Raw genomic sequence first — 25,386 nt, 5'->3', positions numbered from 1 at the left:
GTATAATTCTATCCTTGTGGTGGTTGATCGTCTAACCAAGATGGCTCACTTCATTCCGACTAGAGAGTCTGTTAGTGCCCCGCAAGTGGCGGATTTGTTTATTAGACATATATTTCGTCTGCATGGATTGCCTAGATCCATAGTGTCAGACAGAGATGTCAGGTTTACCGGTCACTTTTGGACAGCGGTATTTGAGACACTAAGGACTGAGTTGGGAATGAGTAGTGGGGATCATCCTGAGACGGATGGTCAGACGGAGAGAGTCAACCAGACTTTAGAGGATATGCTGAGGGCATATGTGTCATTGAGGCAACATACATGGGACAAGTGGTTGCCATTGTTGGAGTTTGCCTACAATGATAGGAAACATTCATCTACTGGGTTCAGTCCGTTTGAGCTGAACTATGGTTATAGACCAGCCAATCCAACTATAGTTGGAGTACCTCAGAAAGTGCCTAGTGCCGCGAACTTTGTAGTTCAGATGCGGGAGATGCTAGCACTTGCGAGAGCTAATATCCGCCAGGCTATGGATAGAGCCAAGGTGTATGCGGATGAAAATCGGTCTATAAGAGTATTTGAAGAAGGAGAAAAAGTTTTTCTCAGAATTCCTTCGCACTCGAAGTCGTTGACTTCAGGAGAGTGTGCTAAGTTATCACCTCGATACTGTGGGCCGTGGTTAATTCTAAAGAGAATAGGCAGTGTAGCCTATAAATTAGAATTACCACAGGGGTGTAAGGTGCACCCGGTTTTTCATGTTTCGCGCTTAAAGAAATTTTTACATACAGGTGACTCACTAATCGAAGGTGTGGTTTTGTTTCAGGAGATAGAGGATATTGCAAGGCGCAAACCAACAAGAATCCTGGACCGAGGAACTATGCAGATACGAAATCGGAAGATACCCACGGTGTTGGTTGCATGGCATGGTCAGCCTCTATCGGAAGCTACCTGGGAATCCGTATACCAGTTACGGAGAGCATTCCCAGATTTCATCATCGAGGACGCTGATGCTTGAAGAGGGAAGGAATGTTATGCTCTAGCCGAGATAGCATGACCTCGGATAGATCGGTGGGCATTTTCTCTTAGATGACCAACTTTTGTAATAATTAATGTGCGTAATTAAATGGTCAAGAGAAGTAACTGCCAAGGTCCTAGGTGAGGGCGTATGGCATTGACTAGATAGTTCTAATAGGGCTAGGGCCTAGGTGCATCTAAATGTGCAAATTGCCGAGGGGCAATTGTTTTTAAAGGAACTCCAAGAGAGGGGTGAAAAAGGATGCATCTAAGTAAGGGCCTAAAATGTAGACATGTGGCCAGGAACTATCTAGGGAGTTGTGGGTCTCAGGGATAAGCATGAAGGAAATAACGTTGAGAAATGTGGAATCACGCATTGAGTCCTTGAGAGTTGGCTGGGAGGAAAGAAAAAATTGCCATCGCCCGTGAGATTGAAGAGCAAGAGCGCAGGTCTAGTATTAGCGCAGGAGCCGCAGAGCAAATCAGGAGAACTTGTGTAACAGCACGTGCGTTGTGGGAGATAGAGGTGAAGTGTGCAGATCAGAAAGATACAACAGGTGCCATAGTCAAACAGAAGATCTGGCTGCTATCAGAGATTGGGTGCTCAGGGATGCTGAGGCATTTTCAATGATCATGGGACTACTGTAGGAGGTCAAAACCTTTAACTCTCGAGGAACTCAGTCCCTTGTTGATCCAAGAAGAAGGAATGCAAAGAGGAAAGCAAGCCCAAGAAGAAAGGAATAAGGCTTATGGATATGCTCACTCTTCTGATAGAGAGCAAGAAAAAGAAACGAAGTGCTACTCCTTTGCCATGTCCAAACATATGATGAGGGATTGCCAGAAGAAAAGGGTAGATCGAATGAAAAAGATGTAGGACAAAACCAAGGAAGACAAGCCTGTCTATCAGCAACCTAATGTGGTCATCGAAGAAGAGCTAATCTTAGTGGTTACCTCGAGTACCCCTAAGATTAGATATGTAGATCAAGAGGGCTTTAATTCCTTTCTTTCATCCGGGGCCATGACAATGCTCATATCCTATTGAGCAATGGTCGGAAGATCCCGGTTTCTTTGTGAAGGTAAAGGACAACGCGTGCTGCTCAGAATATGCTGAGTTTGTCTTTGGTGGTGAGGATTCATTATGAGGCAAAAACGAAATTATGACTGCCACTGATTGTAGCATTACTCCAAGACGTGAACGTGTGCTGATGAGATTATTTATGGGAGTACACAGCAGCCACAACCATTGCCATTTGGCGCGTACAGACCGAGCAGGAACACAACATCTCTGAAATCACGTGAGCAACCAGAACAGGATGCTTGTCAACACCGGATGCACCGGGTGCAGAGGGTCCCAGACATCTGCCCCATAATGCTGCAAAGCCTTCTCAACACCCCAAAAAGAGCCGGCGGGAAGTAAGGAGGGTCTCTGACAAGCCACTATATCCAAGGACCATAACATTACAGCAACGTATATGGGACTAATGTCCCCCACAATACATATGTATTGCAGTGCTCACATGAGGCATTTAGCCTCCAAATTTCACCATTGCAGTTAGTCAATTACGTGCCATGAGAGGAGAGGACCAATCTGTCGATGTTTGTTGTCCACGCAGAATGATGGGAGTACATTCACGTGAAATTGCAGCCCTTCAAAAGTAGATAGCACAAGAAAGATGGCATCAATGTAAGTAAAATAAACACTACTGTCCCAGCAATTGTAGAGCCCGCACCCCTGTCCCATCACCCATGCCTCTGTCAATGCTTATAAGAAGGGCATGATACAGAGATTGGCCCGGACAAATTTGCTGTAGAATGGACTTATCCTTTTACCTACTCATGCACAGCTATGACTTCCCAGGTACAATCCGGCGGATACGATCTTATTACTTTTGTTTGTGCATTTGCCCGAGGTACAGAATCAAATGCCTTTCTGAAGTCTACAAAAAACACAGGTAGACTTTTGCTTATGATGCTCGGCCTCTATAAGGCGCAATGGGTAAGATGTAATCCAATGTGGAGTGATCTTGTCTAAAGACTGCTTGTCACCTGCATAAATCTTCTAACAATTATTTAAGTGCTGCTCCAGCAGCTTTGCCATGGCATGCCAGATTTAGCTGTCCTTTAAATGGATAAGTCCACGGAATCTTCTGCCTTGTAGATAGGCTGAATCCCACCACTTCATTAAGTAAATATGCTCCATGCTTCTTAGATCTATGCTGGATGTACTTCACCAGAAAATTATCATGGTCTCGCCCTTCCTACCTTGAGTTTCCTGGTTGCAGTCTCAATCAAATTCCCAATTAAACAGAGAAGCCTTGAGGCTGGCTATGAAAGCCCATGTCTTGCTGATTTGGGGCATTCATCACGGTCGCAAGCATAGCCTCCCATACAGTCGAGTCTGAATAATAGTTTCTTTGCCAAAAGCAGTGCCAAAATTCAAACTTCATTGCTACAATACACCACCCTGGTTGAGGCGCCCTTCCACTCCATGCCTACAGAGGGAAAAAATCAAGAACTCAAAATGATTTACCATTGATTCTCAAGCTTTAAAAGCTGAATGCTTGGCAATAATAGTTCCAGAACCCTAATCTGTTTAGAATGCATGCCAACGAGCAGATAATAGGAGCTTAAATATAACACTGGTTGCTTTAGTGTTGCTTTGAGAGGGGAGATCATTGTCATTGAATTTTCCATAAAATATGTGCTTCAAGATCACAAGGCATAGCTTAGTCTGAGAAATGCTACAGTTTCTTTGTCCCAAAAGTGCATTGTCTGATAATTGTTCAAGTCGCATAGGCCATAGTCAGCCCCAACATATTATGTTACATCTCCGTCCCTCCCTCTCTCCCCTCCTCCCTCTCTCTCTCATACGTGCTTAGGCATTGCTAGGAACAAATTTGTATATAAAAAATAGTTTCCAAAACACCATGGCAATCAAGCTGGAAATCTAAAATACAGATCTTATAAATTGATGTTTAGCTGTAATTTTATTGTCATACATCAAACATAACATTTTTATGTTTACAACTTTGTTTATTATAATTTTGCAAAACAAGATGAAACTCAAAACTTACATATAATTGAAAGAATCGGACACTATTGTTGGTTTCTGCAACCTCTTCAATGCTGCAAGTAGATGAGCTTGAAAGGACCTGCGGGTTAAATTTTACACTAGTAAGAAATTATAAAGAAGAAACCATACACTTGATACAGCTAAATGGCACTAATTTACAAAGCATGTACAAGAAGAAACCATATGATAGATATAGGTGGATGGTTATAAGAAGAACCATGCTCCTAGGACGCTGATTTCAAAACAAAACAGCTCAAAGGTGGCACATTGAGTTCTTCAAAATTATCATTTCAAAGAGAATGTCAGACCACTTACAGCCTTTAAACAAAAAGCCACCTGATTGATATAGAACAAGGGCAAAGAAATCTGAAGGATATGTTACTACGCTACTATCAACAAAATAATTAAAGGATAAAGATCATCAAAAAGCACAAATATGCATGAAGAATACAACAATTCCCTTTAACAAGTCTGCAAAAGCAATCCTAAGCTGCCATGCAATTTACCTCACCCAAGATCTCAATAGCAAAATCCAAGGGCTACAACGCTTCGAATAGAATTCCTTCATCAAAAGAAACAAATGTCTCACATTTTGGCAATTAGACCTTTATACAGTGTACGACCCTTGGAAAATTAACTTACTCCAAAAAGAAATCGTGACACGCTTTCATAAGTATAGTAGGAGTCTTGCTAATCATAATTGCCAAACAATGGGGATGCTGGCTTGCATAACCTTGAAAATGAAATGGGAGCAGAATGGCTGGGAAACCCCAAGTTCAACTCATCGTTCGTTAGTAGATGTATCAAGCAGAAATAACACAATTCTTCCAAGATAGCCAAGTAAAGGCAAGAGAAATCTCCCAAAGATCAAGCAACCTATGTAAGGCCAGCATATCTCTCTCAAAAACAGTCAAAATTTTCAAGACAAAGCCTAGAAATGCCATTTATGATTGGTGTAAGGATATCATCACAACAAGTATGGATTGCATGCACTATGAATTGGTGTAAGGCTATCATCGCAACAAGCATAAATTGCAATTGCATGCACTATGAATTGGTTCTGGAGAAAGGAAGAGAAACAAAGAGACTCCGAGCACATACCTAAGGGTGCACAAACGAGAAATAATGAAAAACACTTATAATGTCCACTAAACGACTACATCTAGGGTCTCTTGCTTTCAGATAGAGATGGTGTGGTGGCTACGACCAAGTAGACAAAGGACACATTCATTTCCACACCAGTAAGCTGCTACAAAGTACAAGGACGGAGATATCCATGATGTACTTCCGCACTTGAGCTTGCTCTTGCGGTTTTCATTCATACTTAATGAAGTAATCTTTTTGAAAAAAAAAACAAAGTACAAGAACAGAAATATCCATATCAAGAACTAATAGCAACCTAGACCCCATGCCTTTAGTGGTGGAAATTTTCGAACACCTGCTCTACATGACATCTGCCCTGCCACCACCCTCAGCACTTTTCCCTCCCCCACTTTACCTCACCGCTCATCACAACCCTCCACCTTCTTCGCCTCCCCCTTGCTAAACCTATCTCATGACCACCCTCCACCTTCTTCTCTCTCCCTCACGCTCCTCTCCCCCCCTCTCCTTTCGCCTGCTTGCATCCCCTTTCCACCTGCTTGCACACATGACACCTCACCATCTGTAAAGCCAATTCCAATGGATGTGCCATGATGTTTAATGCTAATCTATTGTGTACCAGTTTGTACTACTGTCCCTTGGTAGTATGTCCAATAGCATGATAGAGCTCTCAACATGCAAATTGGTATTTCTAGTAGGAAGTAGCAAATTGCAACATGCAATTTCTGTAAGGGGTGTCACCCGAATGCTCAATTAAGTGAAATTGATGTTCTCATCGCGTTTCAACAGCTTGACTCATAGGCATGAACGAAAAGGGACAGCCTTGCCCTATGGAGCCACTTATGCCCACACTATTGGGTGGCCTTCTCTTGAAATTCTAGTGAGTCCTTGTGTTGGGATTTTGAATTGTCGGGCCTAGCATGGGAGTTTTTTCAATTTACAACGCTTGTGTCTCTCGTCGTCCCCGATGTGTAAGGGATGTTAGAGAGAGGTATGTTTTTCAAAGGGAATGAAGAGGAGAGAGGTGAAGGGATGAAGAGAGAGGTGAGGTGTTTAAGGGATGGAGTGGAGAGAGGTGATGTAGAGAGAAGAGAGGTGTTCAAGGAATGAGTGGAGAGAGACGGAGGGATGTAGAGAGGTGATGTATTCAAGGAATGGACAGGAGAAAGAAAGAAAGAAAGAAATATGTATTAATGTCTGCGGGAGGCCTCACGGGCCTATGGGACAAAGTGCACAAAAAAAGTAGACTCATACAAGCCTCAATGAGCTGGAGCAAAGGGCGCGCTAGAGCCCTTGCTGAATACTAATCTATGCTAGCAAAATCAAAATCATAGTCAGTCAAACACCAATCAAGGTCTAGTCCAAATGTTCAAAGTATGATCCAAGAGCTACCGCTCCTCCCCGCACGACTGCCGCTCCCTCCTCTTGGCCTAGCCTCTCCCCTCTCTTAGCCCCGTTCTCCTCTCTCTCAGCCCCCTCCTCTCTCTCAGCCCCCTCCCTCTCCACCCTCTCAGCCCGTCTCCCTCCCTACCTCTCCTCCCTCTCGCCGCTCAGCCTCTCCTCTCCGCTAGCCTCCCCGCTAACCTCTCCGCTCAGCTTCTCCGCTAGCCTCTCCGTACAGCCCACCGTACAGCTCTCCGTACCCCCCCCGTACAGCCCGTCATACAGCTCCGTAACCCCTCCGTATAGCTCGTCGTACACTCCCCTTACAGTCCCGTACAGGTCGTCGTACAACACCGTACAGTCTCCGTACAATCCCGTACAGGTCGTTGTACAACACCGTACAGCTCTATGTACCATTTTCGTACATTTTTGTACATCCCGTACAAGTCATCGTACCTGCCTGTACCTTCTCACGGCAAAGCCCCTAGGGTTTCTAACCCTGAGTTGGGCTAAACTCCCAGCCCAACTTGGGGGTTAGGTTCAACTAGGGAGTTCTAAGCAATATGGATTGGCCTACCCTCTCCTCCAAACCCCCTCAACTCCATCAACCTCAACTATCGAGACTCGGTACTCTACAGTTGCAGCCATGACACCATCTCCGTATGCACGCAATTACTAGCAAGAAGGGTCCAAACGACCTATCATTGGACAACATGAACAGATTTATTATTTGTAGCAAGCAGTCAGAGAGTTAAGGCTTGAGCTGGCAGAAGTAAAAGCTCGACTTCAAGTTCTAGAGGGACCTGGCAAGCAGGCAATAATTGCTGAGGTTGTGGACTCATGTAAAAAATTCTCCTCCTACTACTTAACTAGTCTCTATAGTCAAAGATATAATCCATACTGAAGTACAATCAATCAAGAAAGAAGTGATTGAGGAGTTTGACACAAAGGCAAACAAGACTGATATCCAAGAAGAGATCAAGGAACACGAGGCAAGACATGATAATGCATTGAAGATTAGAGTGGGGGGGCTCCCTAAAGGATGGTTCAAAGATGATGACTCTTTCAATGAGACTTTAGCACATGTCAAAGCAGCCATGCCTAACATTGAATGGAAGGTTGATGATGATAATGATGATGATGATGATGATGATGATGATACAACTAATATCCGGCATTCCAAAGCACATGCTTATTCTTACACTCAAGTCGCGAGATTTACGCATCAAGCTTCTTCGACAATCTTACAAGTTGAAAGGGACTAACATATGGATAGCTGAGGAACTTACACAAGCTCAATTGAAGAACAAGGCAACGGAATTAGCTAAAGTTAGGGCTGCTAGGAAGGATGGAAAATGGGCAGTTTATTCTGAAGGCATAGCACTAATCAAAGGTTTAAATCAAAACCAAAAGACTCTCAGTCTTAAACTGATGTATGGCTGATTACTTCTTCAGACTATGATGTAGGTATTCTAAATAATTGGGGTTGGTTTTGCACTCCCTGGGATCTGCCATGTGCCCTCCCTAAAGCAGATGTACTAGACGGTTTTTGCTGTCCCATAGACCTGTTGGTCTCCCGTGGACATTAATAGACTTTCTTTCTTTCTTTTTTCTTTCTTTCTCCCCCGGCTGCCTCCCTCTCAACCACTCCCTACCCCCCCTCCCCTCACCTCAGCCCTCTCCCCCCGTCTCCCTCCCTACCTCTCCTCCCTCTCAGCCCCACTCCCTACCCCCCACCTCAGCCCTCTCCCCCGCCTCCTCCACCCCGGCCTCTTCCCTCTCTCCTCCCGCCTCAGCTCTCTCCCCCGCCTCCTCTACCCTCCCCCCCCCAACCTCCTCTACCCCCTTCTCAGCCCTCCCTACCCCCCGCCTCCTCTACCCTCGCCTCAGCCTGTCCACCCTTCCCCCTCTACGCCTCCTCCCTCCTCTCTGCCTACCCCTTTTCCACCTCCTCCCTCCTCCTCATCCTCCCCCTCCTCCCTTTCCTCCTCAGCCCCTCCTCCTCCTCCTCCTCAGCTCACCTTCCTCCTCCTTCTCCCGGGCAGCTTAGTGCGGAAGGAACCTTTTTGTGTTCGAGTCGGCCTCACCCACCTCGATTGGTGATGGCTCTTCCTTCAGCCAATCTCCGTCCGCTCCCACCGGCCGCAAAAACTATGATTTTTTCAAAAAACGAGTTGCAGCAGCTTAAAAAAGACGCAGAGAAAGCAGGCTTCCTTTGAGACAAGAGGATGAGCTCTTAGACAATGAGTTGGCAGATGATACGGCTGTTTTTTTGGATGCCACTCCACAGACACTAACATCATTCAGGACGGCGTTGGATTTGTTTTGCATTGCGGCAGGTTCACACATTAATTGGAACAAATCCAATGGCTTTTGGATCAGTGATGAGGACACTCTAGACTAGGGGAATGACATAGGGTTCACTTGGATTCAGAGGGGTGTTCTATCAGATATCTGGGATGCTAGGTTGGGGTGGGCATCTCTCCAACACAACAGTTTGCTCCAGTGTTAGAGAGTATCAGGAGGAAACTCAAATTTTGGAGTTTTGCCAGACTTGACCTTGCATGCAGAGTTGTGGTTGTGGACAAGGTATTACTACCTGATTCGTTTGCTCTTGTTGGTGCAGGTCTAGAGGTTGTATCGCTCAGCTCATGAGACCTATCAGGAACTTCCTATGGAGCGGTTTAGATGGCACCTTAGAAGTTGTAGCCAAGGCGGCTTGGGAGACTCTTATTCTCCCCACTGGCGAAGGAGGTCTCAATATTATTGACCCGAACTTGCAGTGTGTATGGCCTTGCTCTGTAAGTTCGTAGTACGTGGATTGATGCCTCAATAGGAGCCGTGGAAAGATTTCTTCTCACGCAACATTCAATCTTATACTCCATCTCATGGGCAAGATTGGATGGATAGCATCATATGGATCTTTACTTCAGCCCATCTCAAATATCCCCCTTCCCCTCTCATGGCTACTATTCGAAAAGCTTGAGGCAGCTTCAGAAACACTCTTCGCAGAGTTCCACCCACCTCTCGTGAAGAAATTCATAGGCAGCCAGTCGTGGAATGACTCGATATTGGATGACCATGGCAGGCCACTTGGAGTGTCACACTATATGCAGTGGTCTAGATGGGAGAGGGGACCTACTTCTACAGTAGGCGCATGGCAAGCCTTTAGAAGACTTCCAGAGAATCAGAGACTTTTAGCAGTTGGCCACCTCAGACAGAGTGCAATCAGGATGATACAGCAGTTAGAGGCAGCCATTCCAGCAGAGCAGATAGACACAAATAACATGCCGATCATAGAGTCCACTTGGTGGGGAGCTTCTGAGGGACGGGCATTCCTTTACAAATTATTGCCCTGCAGGATGCACATGAGGATACCCTAGTCTTTGATGTTCAATCGGGAGGCAGACTTACCAGATTTTTTGATTATATTCTTTTGGAGGTTGCCTTTCAGCATGTCATGATTGCAGGTCTCATGGAGTGGGGCACGGACTCACAGTGGTTTCTTGACCCCGATCCCCTTCTCCTTGCACTGGGGTCTTGGAGACTCTTGCTATATGGTGGTTCCCCTATTAGGTTCTTGTAGTGGGATCCAAGGGGGAGTGGGAATGGATTGATGAGGGGCACCGAGAGAAGAGCATCCCCAGCCAGAAATGCCCGGAGATTTCAGCTCAGCAGTAGAGGTTGGAGGCCCTCTAGAGCCCCTCAATGGGACAATTTTCAGATTTCTGCAGTTGTGCGGAAAAACTTTTGGCGTAGGCTCTCGAAATCCCTCAGGAATAGAAAGATCACTATTTTCTTTTGGCTTTCTATTCATGGAGGGATTGCAGTGAACCTGTGGGGATCCAGGTTCGGAGCTGACCCTACTTGTCCTTGTTGCCACACTGCAGTTGAGTAAGTACAGCATTGCCCTTGGCAGTGCAGACAGGCGATGACGATCTGGAAAGGTGTTGCTAGGATTTTCAGTATCTTTCATACAGCACCTTTTTATATGACCTGGGGTTCAGTAGCATGGTTATCTCTTACCGGCCCTCAGGTGTTCTTCGAGGGACATGATCCAAATCCAGCTCTCATTGTACGGCGACACTCAATGGAGTCTTGTTCCCTTCAGGATGTTCCCTTCACTCCTTTCAGACCTGTTCATGCCTCAGTAGACACATCATGGGAGATTCTGGCTAGCATTGCAGCTTGGCATATTTGGAGAGCTAGGTGTACAGAGGCGATGGAGGTACCCAGGTTCACCCTTCCCAGGCTATGGCTAGTATTTAGAACGCCACAGTACACACTCTGATGGCCATCTCGGCGAGCATGCAGGGATCCTCCAGAGCAGCCACTGCCAGGAGAGTCACTTTTCTCAGAGTTTGGAGAGGATCTCCTTTCTTCTCTGAGTCTCCCTCAGCGTTGAGGTGGCATTTTCAGCCTCCGCCTTGGTTTTTTATTAGCTCCTTTTGAGCTGTTTTTTTCTCATGCATAGCATGATGTATTCCCGCATTTAAGCTTGCTCTCGCGGTTTTCGTTCATACTTAATGAAGTAATTTTCTTGAAAGAAAAAAAAAACACCAATCAAGTACAAGCTAAATCAAGTCAACCTCGGAGCTGGGGCTTAGAAACCGAAGCCCAGCACAGTAATGGCTCTCTAGTGAGCTGTGAAAATATCTCGTATCGAGCCGTCTCGCGCTGTGGTGGGGGGCGCGATCTCCTCGATCTCTAAACTCTCTAGGAGGAATGAAGAGAGAGGTGAGTTGTTTAAGGAATGGAGTGGAGATAGGTAGAGGGAGTATAGAGAGGTGAGGTATTCAAAAGATCGAGTGGAGAAAGCAAGAGGGATGAAGAGAGAGGTCACGTGTTCAAAGGATGGAGTGGAAAGAGGTGGAGGGATGTAGAGAGAGGTGAGGTGTTCGAGGGATGGAATGGAGAGAGGTGGAGGGATGTAGAGAGAGGGGAGGTGTTCAAGGAATGGAGTGGAGAGAGGTGGAGGGATGTAGAGAGACATGGGGTGTTTAAGGAATAAAGAGGAGAGAGCAGTGGAAAGGGATCAAGGGAATTCTAACATAGAGAAGTGGAGAGAAGGTAATAAAAGAATGAGGATCTGAAATGTCAAGACATGGAGGATGAGCGCGAGCCTCTCGCTGGAGCAAGAAGAGCCTCATGGTCCATGTGATACCAAAGCATGTTGTTCCGAGTACTGAACCTACGGTGACACTAAGCCTCCTTGTATCATATGAGAACAAACCACCTTGTTCATCTACCGAACCTTATGTGATACCAAACCTAAGGTGACACCAAGCCTCCATGTACCATCAATATACCTTTGTAAGACTAGAATATATCCAACTGTATAGATTTAGATTTTTTGTTGTTCTAAAGTTCAAAAATGTACACAGAAAATAAGACAGAAAATGAAAGAGAAGGAAAAACAGGTAACAAAATTTCTTGAAGAACAAAAGCAAGGCATACTTAGCAACCAAAGTAACACCTATGTCGTCATTATTGCCCAAGAATAAGCAGGTATACTAGGTTTCTAAAGACCCACGGAGTCTCTTGGGCAAACCCAATGCTTACTAAAATACATCAAATAAACAAAAGAGAAAGCCTCCTTGTACCATCAACTCTGGAGGTCACCCTTAGCTCTTGTATCCATCCAAGGGAGCTTCCTGCACCATAATCCCTTCATGTTCGTAAGTATTTGTTACTCGTTGGCAACCAAGCACAAATCATTGACATGTAACACGGTTCATTCTTGTCCTATGATCAAAGTCCTCTAGTGTCCTTGAAAAATATTTGACGGATAAGTTTCTCCTGGCTGCCCCCACACCAGAAGGTGTCATATGCATAATAATTTGTAAAGCATTGGTGACCAACCACCAACATTGACATGTGACCAAGGTTCACTCTTTTCCTATGTCCCAAGATAGTGCAATTGACCAAGTCTTCCTATGTCCTGTGTCAGAATTTCACAAACAAGCAGGGCTTTGCCACCAAAGGAACAAGGATACGTTACACATGCCATGGTCCATTTCTCTCTTTCCTCAAAAAACGAAGAATATATTGTATTTATCTTCTACCAAGCCTAGTGAAATAAATGAAGACAAATGCACTCTTTTCCTTTCTTTTTTTTTTGATAGTATATATAGGAGTCATAGATAGATGTTCTAAGTGAACATAATACTGCTTTACTCGTGACCCATTTACCGGTGCATGTAACGTCTTGCCCTCCATAGTGGCCAAGCAAACCCCGCCACTCATAATAATCTTTATGATGAAGAAAGGGCATGTCCAGCCACTGACGAAATTAGGCTCGTGTTTCAGGAACTTACTCGAATATAATAATACAAAATCACCCACTTCAACTCTCTATGTGGGAGATTCCGGTCAAGCCATTCTCTTTGCCTACGCTGGCACACTTCTTGAGCAAAGACGACCTCCCGATGGTGCTCCTCCACGGCTTCGAGATCCCATTATCTTTCAATTGTTTAGACCTCTAAGTGATTCTCCATCTCGGCCATCACCCAGGTAGCCTCCATACGGAATTCATAGGGCATGACTACATTGAGGCCGTACACCAATTGGACGGTGAATATTTAGTATTGGCCTTGTACGCGGTCCAGTATGCAAATAGAGGATCCCACTCTCCCGAGCAAGGCAAAGTCGAGTCAAGATACCACAAATGGTTTTGTTACTACTCTCAACCAAGCCATTGCCACGAGGGTAATATGAAGCGAAGGATTTTTGCATTATTTGATGAGTCTAGCAATAATGTCATTCAAGAAGTTGGTTCCTCGATCAATCATTAGTTCTCCCAAACACACAAACTTGGAGATGATCTGATCATATAAGAAAGTGGCCACTACATGGGCTGTGCACGTGACACCACCTTGGCCTCGACCCACTTGGGTGGCACTGGGCTGAATGGTTTGAGGGGTAGATATTCATATCTGGTGGGCCTCGGTGCTGCTCGTTGATAGGAGTCACATCGGCGCACATGGGTGTAACAATCTTGGGACAACTTGGGCCACCAAAAACCGGCTCTCATGATCTTTCTAGCAATGGCTTCGAAAGCCATACGACCAGCCCCTATGCCACCGTGAGCCTCTTCAAGGATGGATTGAGTTTCGTGTGCGAGCACAATAATAATATAATTTTGTTATGCTCCATTTAGTTGTCGGCGGCTGACAAAGTACACAAGCGAATCCACCTTGTGGTCCTTGTAAGGCTGGGCCAATATTGCACCAATGGCCAATGCACTAGCATCCACATTAACATGGAAAATGACCTCCCAGTTGGGCTGGCGTACAATGGGTGCCCTTACTAGACATTCCTTTAGATTGTCAAATCCTAGTTGTTGAGGTGCAGACCAAACAAAGGACCATTCCTTGCAAAGAAGTTCTGTCAGTGCTACCGCGATGTCCACATAAAAACGAATGAACCTTCTATAGTAACCCACATGCCCCAAAAAGGGCTTCACTTCTCTGGGTGTGCGAGGAATAGGCAATGTGAGTATCACCTCCACCTCAGCTGGATCTGCATTCACTCCAGCAGAACAATGTGGCCAAGGAGAACCTCTCACAATGCTTAAAAAAGCACTTGTCAGCATTCAAGTGCAGGTAGAGAAGTCATCTAAAAAGACCTCAAGGAACTTTCCAACATTCTCCTAGAAAAGTTTGGTGATTAGGCATTGCAACGTTGCTAGTACATTACATAAACCAAATGGCATCATTCTGTAAGCATATGTGCCCGGGCCACTACGTGACAAGTTGTCTTAGACTGATCTTGCTCCCTGACCCTAACTTGGTTGTACCCGCTACACCCATCCATGAATGAGAGACAAGATCACCAGATATCGTCTCCAACACCGTGTCAGTGAAGGAAAGGGGAAACCAATCCCATCTTGTGGTTGCATTCAAACTCCGGTAGTCTACACATACGCGAAGTTTGTCCTGCTTTTGGGAACAATGAAAATTCCACTTACCTAACGGAGTAGTCTCTTGGGTAGATCAACCCTATTTGCTCCATTTTCTCAATATCAACTTGGACAGCCTTACCATAGTTGGGATAATCATGAACAATGGAGAACCACTGAAAACTCAACTTACCTAACAACGAAAATTCCACTGAGTCAATGCAGCAAGAAGATAATCATGCTCCCAAACCCAACTAGCTACGTTCACATGCTGAGGTTGGTCCTCAATCCTGATGTTGAGGTATCCTCGGTTTCTTGAATGATCAACCTGGGGCATGCATCTTACTTGGTTCCATTGCTCCCAAATGTTCATGTGCAGGAGTATCCTCCAGATGAAAATACCCCTCCACTTCCCTCAACCATGACTAAGGAAAAGATAATGGTGCGTCCTGTTGAAGTGATTGGCATGTAGAGGCCACAGTTGTTGTCATTTTCTTTTTGTCTCTTTGGGCCTAGTTGAGCATTCCTTAGTGGGGTAAGCCTTCCACCTCATATGTAGTCCTAGAAGATCCTCTACCGTGGGGAGATCTGCCTCTAATAGGTAAAGGTTAAGCAGGGTGAGATCCGTGCCATCTTCCTCTCCTATGAGGTGTGGGCTTCCCTGTTGCGTGGAAGGTCCACAACTCCAGTTCAAATGCGTACTACTCCGCTTATTCGTCCAATAGTGGTGTTAGTGGTCCTTTCAGTAGTCATATGGTACACCACCCATCCTCGGGTAACATTAGCCACCCGGTGGTCATCGTCCTCTTCGATCCCATAGGGATCATAATGGTCAGCAGCCCCTTCAATACCCTCAGTGTCCTCTCCCTCTATAGGTTAGTACTAGATGATCTATAGGTTAGTACTAGATGATCCTCCTCTTCTGTATCATAGGGATCATACTTGTCACCTGACTTTGCGGTACCATCAGTGTCCACTCCCTCTGTTGTTGCTGGATGGTCCTCAATTCGGTAGGAACTATCTGTGTAATGTGTCTCCATTGCCTCATCATCAACATTTCACTGAGTCACATAGTTGACCTCACCAACACCTTGTCAGACACTATCCTCCAATACACGTGGAGATTGTTGCAAAGACCAAAAGGCATCGTGTCATAAACTAGTTCACCTAAACTTGGTAAACCAGATGCTTCAGGGGTTACTTCTTGCACCGTCCTTGGACTACCAAGGTGGGCTTCAAAATTATCCGTGGAGGCATACCTCTACCATGTTGGCTAATAAGGAGCCCATGGCTCCCATCCAATCCAAGATGATAGCTTCTTCCTATTCTGGACCAGCTTGATCCAACAAGTACGTCAAGCCCTCATCAACGTATCGTGCGTCTACATCATAGGTTTCATCTTGAAAGGGTGAGTCCTCAATGTAGGCCAATTGCTCTCCCCGGATAGGCCAATTGCCCAAGAGCCCAACGGTCCTCCTCCACACATGCTTCCTCGTCGAAGTCCTCTTCCCCCCAATTCTATCGGCCGGTCACGAGCTTTCCGAGGATCATATCTATTTCCAAAGACGTCGACCCTAAGCTTAGGCAACTGGACCTCATCCGTGGATGAATGGCCTTGCTAGACCTTAACCATGGCCTACCGAGAAGTAGAGGATAGGTGTGTTCATCTTCGGTCATATCCAGGGGACAAAGTTGGATAGGAATGTGACTCCACCAATCTTCATGCGGACACCTTTGACCACTCCCACAGGCTTCACTTTGTGTTGATTAGGCATTTGTACTTCAAAATGTATGTCACTTGTCAGCTTCAGACCAAGGTGTTGCATTGTACCTTTGGGCATAATGTTCATGCATGCCCATCTAAGAAGACATCTTGTAGTTGGATCCCATTTATCTCCACAATGAACATGGGACTTTGTTAACTCGTGAGGGCAAAGGAAGCCGAGAATTGGTTCATTGCCTATCCATCCTAACCATCTTCTGCTGGAACTTGTCCCCTTTGTTGCCCTCCTAGTATGCGTTTCAAGAACGCAATGGTCTGGTGCTTGAATTTTCGAGACAATCGGACATAGTTTCGATAGAAAGAAAGAAAGATATATTAACGTCCACGGGAGACCTCGCGGGCCTATGGGACAAAGCGCACAGAAAAGCGAACTCATACAAGCCTCAGTGGGCTGAAGCAAAGGGTACACTAGTACCCTTGCTGAGTACTAATCTATGCTAACAGAATCATAATCATAATCATATCATATCAATCTAGAGTGATGTTGGGTTGAAATTCCATCAAAGAATAGGGCTGTGTGATGGATTTTTGAGATCGGAGAACCCTAGCTTTCGTCCGAGGATAAAAGCTCACCCAAGGTCAAGGACGTAGAGCTAAATCTCCAGCCATTCTCTCTTGCATTGTGTAATCCATCACCCCCTTGCCTTTGTCGTCCGAAGTACCATGCGGGCCGACTTTCCCTTCGCTTTGTTGGATGTGCTCACTGTGGGGAGAGTGGAGATCCTCATTGCTCTTCCTTGCTCATGTTTGTACATTATGTAGGCCGATTGCAAACCTCATTGTTTTGAACTTACGAGAACGGAACTGAGGGGTGTTGCCCTCCTCCTCCAAAATTGATTGAAAGTCACAGGTAACACCCTTAACCATAGCTTGGTACATTGAAGGTATAGTTTGTTTGCTAGGAGATGTAGCACAATTAGGACTTAGGGTAGGCCTTGACAACCGCATCCCCTGAGATATTCCTTTGGATGGAAGACAAAGCAAGCTCTTCTTGGGAATCTTCTCTATCAAGAAATTGGGGGAGGGGAGGACTTCCTATGGCTTTGCTGATGCACTTGTACTAGCCTTTGTGATGGAGGTGGTCTTCGTTGGAAACAAGGCCTCTAGAACCATGCCACCCTTAGTTTGTGACCGTGTCTTGCCTACCTCCCCCGCCAGTACTACCTCAATCGTATTGACTTAAGATGTTGGTTCCTCCCTACCATTGGGGCAGACTTTGCTGTAGTGGTCATTGGTTTTGCATGGTGTGCAAGATAGTCCGAAAAACAGCACTGTAGAATCACCTTGGTATTGGTCGTACTCACCACATCTATAGCACACGAAGGTTGGGCTCCCCTTTGCCTCGTCTTCCCCAATCTCCTTAAAAACCACCTCATCGACCGCATGGGTAGTATGGTGCATACCCACCTCTTGGGGTAGGTGGTTGGTATAGTACATAATAGGCTGAGGATTAAATTATGGAGCCCCAACCTGATTGAGTGCAGGAGCTTGAAACAAAGAGGGATTCGGAAGCAAAGGAGGCGGAACAGTAAAAGGGATAAGTGGCTCTGATGCAGTCACAAACAGCAGGGGGTACTCTGGACCACAGCAGCAACTAAGGGTTCTCCAGTCGCATACTCCAGTAAAGCTTCCTTCACCCCTTTAGGTACCTACATACGGAGACATCATGTCCATGAATTCCACAAAGGTACAAAACGAGGCAGAAGTCAGTACCTTACGTTTAGAGGGACATTACCAGTGACCATGACCAAAACCTTTGCACTCGGCGCATTAAAGAGCACTCTAACCTGGGTTTCAAAGCAAGAAGATCCCTCTGCCCTTGTTCTTTCTTTAGGCCCTTCTTTGATTTCTTCCAACTCCTTCTTGAGATGCTGCCAGTCTCATGATCTCTCCTCTCTTGGAAGCTTGCTGATTGAAGGTTGTGGTGCTGCAAAACTTAATTGAGACCATTCCATCTTCACGGCTTCCCTCAGAAAGTTTGTCAACAAGTCTTATTGCAATTGAGGGAGGTAATGCTTCCAAGAACAACCCCTTCATGACAGCATCATTAGGTGGGACCGATATCTTAGCATCCAAGACCCTCATTCGAGTGTTCATTTCAAAGATGCTCTCTCCCAACTTCATTGTGTCTGTGGACAACTCTTCAACAATCATATGATCAACCTTTTCCAGCATGAAGCAAAAATTCGTCCCTTAGGTCCATCCAATTTTAGAAGTAATCAAAGGGAAATTCACTGTAGCACACGTCAGCTGCATCCTCCAAGCATGACGGAAAGATTTGCAAAAGGGGATGCTCGTTCTCCACACCTTTAGCTTTGCGTGCCGTCTCAAGTAAATTCCTAAAGCACAAGGCGAAGTCCATCAATAGCTGGACAAGCCCCTTCTTCCTCACAAAGATTATTTCAAGGGGCAGGGTTTACTTGGCCACTTTGGACGGCAAGATGTTACATGCACTCGTGAACTACATGCACCTATGAATGGGTCACAGGTAAAGAAGTATCATGCTTACTGGCTACATTGCTCTAGGATACTCCTATAAATACTATTACACAAGGCTTTTTTTTTTTTTTAAGAGTGCGTTTGACTTCATTTCATTTAACTGAATGTATTTTCTAGTTAGGGACATGAATGTAAGGAGATCCTTGTTCCTTTAGTGGCATAGCACAACTGGCTATAGTTGTTCTTTTGGTGACATCGGACATAAGACGTCCTCGGACACACATCCATTACACACATCCATTGTAGGTGAAATAGACGCAAGGCCCCTTGGTCACATATCCAATCTTGGTGCCATAGGACACCAAGCGGCCTTGGGCACATATCAACTATTTGGTGACACAAGACAAAAGAACCCGGATCACAAGTCAAATGGATGTTATAAGACACACAAGAACCTTGGTCCTTAACAATCAAAGAACCCTGGTGCTTGATCACCAAAAAGGAAAAACGTTGTGGATGTGAAGGGCTTTTTGAAGCAGCAAGAAGTAGTCACCATCATACAAGGAGGCTTGGTGTCACCTCAGTTTCGGTACACGGTACAAGGTGGTTTTGGTATCACCGCGTACAAGGAGGCTTGGTGTCACTCAGGTTTGGTAAAAGTACAACGAGGTTTGGTGTCACTTTGCATAAGGTATTTCCTTGACCTTTTCCTCTGGACTCTCTATGTCAAGGTATCCCCTTGACCCTTCTACTCTTGTCTCTCCATGTCAAAATACTCCCCTTGGCATCTCTCCCCTCTCCAGTTCACTCTCCAAAATGGCCTCACTTCGTCTCCAACCACCTGTGAATCCATTCCCTGCTGCCACGGACTAGAACCTACCCTCTATCCATCTCACATCATCCCCCTCTCTGTTTCTGCCCTCCTGAACGGTCCCATCCCCCTCTCTGACCTTGCCTCAGCCCCCTCTCTCCCTCTACCCTCCTGCACAGTCCCCGTCCCCCTCCCCATCTCGCATCAGCCCCCTCTCTTCCTCTACTCTCCTGCGTTCCTTGCCCCCTCCCCACCTCGCCTAAGCCCCCTCTCTCTCTCTGCCCTCCTGCACAGTCCTTTTCCCTCTCCTCAAATCGCATCATCCCCCCCCCACCTCCTCTCTCTCTGCCCTCCTGCACACCCCCTTCCCCTCTGTTCACCCACCTCAGCCCCCTTCTTCTGGTGCCTACAAAGCTCCCGCCCCCTCTGCAAAAACTCACCTATAAAGGACCATTGTCTGACGCCTATACAGCTCCCCCTCTCTGTGCATTTCTCACCTACAAAGGCTGCACTTTCTGGTTGCTACACATCCCCCCCACATTCTAGAAAAATCGTCTACACGAGACACCTCTTCTGGCCTCTGCACAGCCCCTTCTCCCTCTGCAAATTTCATCTGCAATAGGCCCTCCTTCTGACGTCTCCATAGCCTTTTCTCCCTCTGCAAATTTTGCTTGGAACAGGCCCTCCTTCTGCCCTCTCCACAGACCCTTCTCCCTCTGCAAATTTGGTCTACAATAGGCCCTCCTTCTGGCCTCTCCATAGCAACTTCTCCCTCTGCAAATTTTGTCCGGAATAGGCCCTCCTTCTGGCCTCTCCACAACCCCTTCTCCCTCTCCAAATTTCGTCTGGAATAGGCCTTCTTCTGTTCTCTCCACAGCCCCCTCGCCCTCTGCAATTCTCGCCTACCAAGGACCCTTCAGCTGGATGCTACCCAGCCCCTTTCCGCTCTCATAATTTCTCCTCTGCAGCCGACTCCTCTTGGCTTCCACACCGTGCCTCTCCCTCTGTAAATCTCACCTAATCGGTGTCCCCCTCCTGGCTGTACTACATATCTATGCTAGAGAGAAGGGAGAAGTATAGACCTCGACTTCCCAAAGACAGCCTATTTACCCTATTTCAGGCTGCAATGAGCTCCTAGGGCCTCTCTCCACATCCAGCTGCTTTGCCTTGCATTGGAAGGTCCACGGACTCTCTACGACCTGTGCACCGTCCTAAGAGGCAAAAGTTATATCAGAGCCCTACATCCATCCAGACCAGCTATCATGATCAGCTCTGACGAAGACTGCACAGAGGTGGAGGTTTCTCATATGTCACATCCTAGTACATCCACCCCTTCAAATTCAGATCATGATGGCTCCGATTACATACCCTCTGCATCACAAAGGGTCACATCTCAAGAGGCATCCAAAGGGCCAAGTCAAGGTGAAAGTCATTCTGACTCCCCGGTGTCTACGCCTATCTCAGCTCAGGTATCATGCGCAGGCCCGGTGTCTACTCCGATTCCAGAGCAGTGGGCATCATCGTCAATTCTCTTGTGACCCCCTCTTTGCAGCTTCCTGCTTGTGTTTACAGACACCCAAGATTGGACGGATCTACACGACTTCCTAAACCCACTGATAGGTTTTCCTCTATCAGTGGTGACATCAGCCACAGATCCTCCTATCGTGAGTACCATGACAAATGCTGGCATCTCATCCATTGTTTGAGAGGCACACCGGGACCCCGGACAACTTGCGTCACAGGTTGACGTTGGTTCCATTCCCTCTCAGCGCATTACGGAGCATTTTGAGGCACACCAGGACCCCAGACAAGTTGACGTTGGTTCCATTCCCTCTCAGCCCATTATGGAGCATTTTACTTAGGTTAACACTCATGGGTTTGACCTGAATCTTAGTGTATGTGGGGCTTCTTTATCTGGTACGCTCACACCCCCACCCAGGGCTGTTACAGGTTCACTTCATCTTGGGGATATGCAGCAGGCCCCCATACATTCCCTCAAGCAGCCACCACTTCCAACTTCTCACAGGATGATGCCTCCAAGCAGACACAATGGTAGTAAGGGTTTCACAAGTGCCCGAGGTGTAGTGGGTCACCCAAAAGACACAAGGCCCGTGAAGATTATTTTTGAAGATGGCTTGCCTCTTCTAGCTGAGTGGCACCCACCACATGAGAATGATATGCTAGCTCATTATCTAGCCTCATCCTCAGGCCAATCATTCTCAAATGTGGCAACATACCAGGTTGCTCCTTTCTGAAATTAAACCAAAAAAATCTCCAAATGTGACACAAGGCCCGGTCAGATTATTTTTGAAGATGGTTTGCCTCTTCTAGCTGAGTGGCCCCCACCACATGAGTGATATGCTAGCTCATTGTCTAGCCTCATCCTCAGGCCAATCATTCTCAAATGTGGCAGCATACCAGGTTGCTCCTTTCTGAAATTAAACCAAAAATATCTCCTGTGCGTTTGGAGGAGCACTTCTTCACCATTCCCTTGCAAGAGGCCTTGGAAGCCAACTCCAGAATAACTAGGTCTCCTACCTGTTACATCACCCTAGATATTGTTACACCTGTCGAGGATTTGGAGCCTACGGAGGATCATGGCATGGCAGCCGTGTTTAAGGAGTATGGCGAGCTGATTGACATGGCAGACCGCATGAGTTTCAGTGACAGGTACGCATGGGCCAAGCGATCCATGCACATAGCAAAGCAGGTCATGGATGACAGCTTTGCACAGTTAGGTGCATCCCTCTTCAACTCCACAGGTCACATGCCGCCCATGCTGTCCCAAAAACAGCATTTGAAGGAGGAGTTGGATGGGGTCTCTCAAAATCAGGAGAAGAAATGACAGGCACAAATCCACGAGAAGAGAGAAGTCTGTAAAAAAGAGCTGGCTGCACTGCAACAGCAGCATGCCCTCTAAAGGCAGGAATGGGAGGCAGAAACAAAGATGATGCCAAGCTGCCATGCCAATCAACAAGCTGCACTGCAGCATGAGTTCACACTCCTCCAGGAGAACCTCACATCTTTAGTGTCAGTGCATGAAAAATCTGAACTTAAAGTGGCTGAATTGCAGACTCAGCTTCCAGCCATGGAACAGGACCATGTGGAGCTATCCCGGCTTCGTGAGCGACATTCAAATCTGGAAAGGTCATATGCCACATTGCAAACGCATCTGCTTTTCCTACAGGCTGATCTTTCTCTTGTTAAATCCAAGCATGATCAATAGAAGTACGGCTACCATCGCTACAAGGCGAACTATGAGTATATGCGGAATGTCATGGACACTATTGAAAAGGAGGACGCAACCCACCCCGGGAACACTGCGGCTCCATCATAGTTCCATTTGATGTACTCTGATCAAAATTTTTCATTCGCTTGGGTCCACCAAGCTTTCGCTGCTGGACAGTCATATAGATTTCATCGGCTTTGCTGTGTATGCACTTAACACCCTCCAGGCTGTTCATTATAGCTGTGGTTCTTATCAATTTTGCTGGGTAGGAGGGAGAGAGGAGAGGCTTGAGCTACAAGCTCACCTATTGTATTGGGGATTTCGGACGAGTGATCTCTGTACCATCTGCGAAGTGGAGTTGAGTGGTGACTTTGTGGCAAGCCCAGTACTTGTCCTTTTTCACTCTAGCATACGCATTTTTATTCTCTATCTTACAAGCATGAGCATGGTTCTTTATATGTCTTTCGTTTCATCATTTCTTTCAGTTTCATTCCGCACTTGCACTATCTCTCGTCATGAGCATTGGTCTTTCCCTATTGTTTTTTACTAGATAGTTTCTTTCTATTCCGTCTCACACTTGCACCATCACCGGCACCACAAGCTACTCCATAACTGCTCCCTAGCTGCATCATCACCACACAATCCATTTTTCCGTGACCTAGGACACAGTCACTAGAAGTGTCGCATCAACACCCACAGTTCCACACATCATGCAGTCCTTGCACCTCACACCAGTGGCCTTTGGCCTTGGGTAACACATCTGGAAGAGACCGGACCTCCCCTCAGACACCTATGCACAAATTGATAAAATAAAACATAATTGTATTCGATTTAAAAATTAACTCATGATTGTTTATATTTTGCGATGTTCTATTTTTGGATATCCTCTTCAATCCCACCTCTTTGGCTTCCTCTTCATCTATCCATGAGGGTTTGTATCCCACTTACCCACCCTCCTATCCGCGTTGATTCTCTAGAGTCAGTACACTTATTCCCTATTTTAATGAGATGACAAAGCACGATCTATTGTCTCCTTGAGCTTGTAACCAAACATGTCTTCTCTTCATCCGTTTTTACAACTCTGACTTTCTCCTCAAGGGTTTTTCGATCATCAAGCCACACTCCCTATCCTTGGCTTACAGGACAACATACAGGGTGTTGTACTAGAACAAATCCTAAAACTCTCATGAATGCAATGGGCGGGGCTGCCCATGGCGTATGGGGAGGATAGAAATATCCACCGTATGTAAACTCAAAAAAAAGGATTAACGTTTTCAAGGTATTAAGGAGAGAGCTCAAAATATGCACCGACGGCTTGATGCTTGCTGACGTTAAAGGTTGGAGTATCGCTTAGATTCAACATGCTTGGAGTGAGAGCTAACCGACCAGTCTTGTTAAATATATACAATTATTCGAATAGCGTCAATCTTAGTATTCACATTTGAGCTTGCCGATCATTCAGTTACAATGTGGGGAAAAAACTCTCTCCCAAAAGACCAAGCCTTCTTCAGGGGAACTACGCGGTTCTGATGTAAAGTCTCGTAATGCTGAACGCTTCTAAAGATCGATCATACAATCCTCCCCCAATTCCGTCTCAACATATCGTATCCATGCTATCATTTGTCCCCCGTATTTGAGGCGTACCATGATTGTTCTAGCAGCTGCTGCTGCCCTTGCTGTGGCCAACTCCCCTGTGAAGAAATCCATAACAGGATGTTTCGGTAAGATAAAGCACGCAAACATTCAATACAAACGTTATCTACATACAAATTGTATATTAATAGACAGAATGCTTTCAAAGGATACAACAAGCTCGACTCTGGTTACCCTCTGGATGAGCCATTTTATGCAAAGCTGTAGGGGCAATCATTATCGGCATGGGGATCCTGAAGCCCAGCGCTTTAGTGGACAAATCAATCTTCGTAACATCCACCAAGATCCTTGGAAGCAACCTGTACAGAACTGAATAATAAAAATTGGCTTTGGACGACCCTGGTTCGATGCTCTCGTAGATCAGAACCGACACAACACCTGATTCTTGAGAATGCCGCTTTGTTTTGCTGCAAGGTCCGTTCATCCTCGGCACCTGCTGCATAAAAATCGTATGTCAGTTTGGGCAGTCTCTGCTTGGCCAGAGCCTCGTACTCGGTGACATTGACTACCGACGCGAGCTGGGGGCTAAGCGTCCCATCATAGGCAACGCTTTGAGCTGAAGTAGGAGGGGAAGCTTCTCTTCCCTGGGACATGATGGTAATTGTGCTGAGAATTTGCGAACTGTAGCCGCCGCCCTCTTGCTGCTTGTGTTTTGTTCGCCCAGCCAATTCAAGTCTTGTTTTATCAGCCACTCGGGCCAATTGTATTGTTATCGTTTTGTAATTCTTGATACGTTCAGCATTTCAATCCTCGTTCATATTCTTTAGAGCTTTCACGAACGGTCATAGCACTCAAGCTCACGGGCGTTGCAGAAGAACCTTTGTCGAGACGTTCGTTCTTGGCCCTCTTACCTTGCCTTAACTGGCCACCCTAGTTGTTGTGCTTCAAAATCTATATAGTTTCTCGAGATTAAATCACTTCGGGACTTTTTGCGTGTCTTTTTGGAAAACAGAATCTAGTTTTATGAAGATTAACAACATTTTTGGCAGACGGAGATCTTAAT

The 25,386-nt window shown here is 46.0% G+C and overlaps 1 protein-coding gene across 2 annotated transcripts in view; it reads right to left on the bottom strand.

Annotated features, from left to right (window-relative positions):
* LOC147895767 (glycolate oxidase 2-like) overlaps positions 1-25,182 on the bottom strand; it is a 117,544-nt gene extending 92,362 nt beyond the window's left edge. Inside the window, exons 1-5 of one of the 2 annotated variants that reach the window (XM_087382166.1) lie at positions 24,968-25,182; positions 24,762-24,817; positions 24,558-24,682; positions 24,375-24,421; positions 4,086-4,163 (exon numbers count right to left, since the gene is read on the bottom strand). In XM_087382166.1, coding sequence (XP_087238292.1) covers positions 4,086-4,163; positions 24,375-24,421; positions 24,558-24,682; positions 24,762-24,817; positions 24,968-24,976 — 315 coding nt within the window. In that variant the 5' untranslated portion in view covers positions 24,977-25,182. Of the gene's footprint in view, positions 1-4,085; positions 4,164-24,374; positions 24,422-24,557; positions 24,683-24,761 lie in introns of both variants that reach the window. The other variant, XM_087382165.1, reaches the window with a different exon arrangement.
* Between the last annotated feature and the right edge of the window lie 204 nt (positions 25,183-25,386).

The sequence above is a fragment of the Dipteris shenzhenensis genome, chromosome 12 (assembly GCF_047967505.1).
Source record: "Dipteris shenzhenensis isolate YYH24624 ecotype China chromosome 12, Dip_SZ_1.0, whole genome shotgun sequence".
NCBI classification, from domain to species: Eukaryota; Viridiplantae; Streptophyta; class Polypodiopsida; order Gleicheniales; family Dipteridaceae; genus Dipteris; species Dipteris shenzhenensis.
Note: the sequence above shows the minus strand (reverse complement) of the source record. Positions and strands in the feature narration are given on the sequence as shown.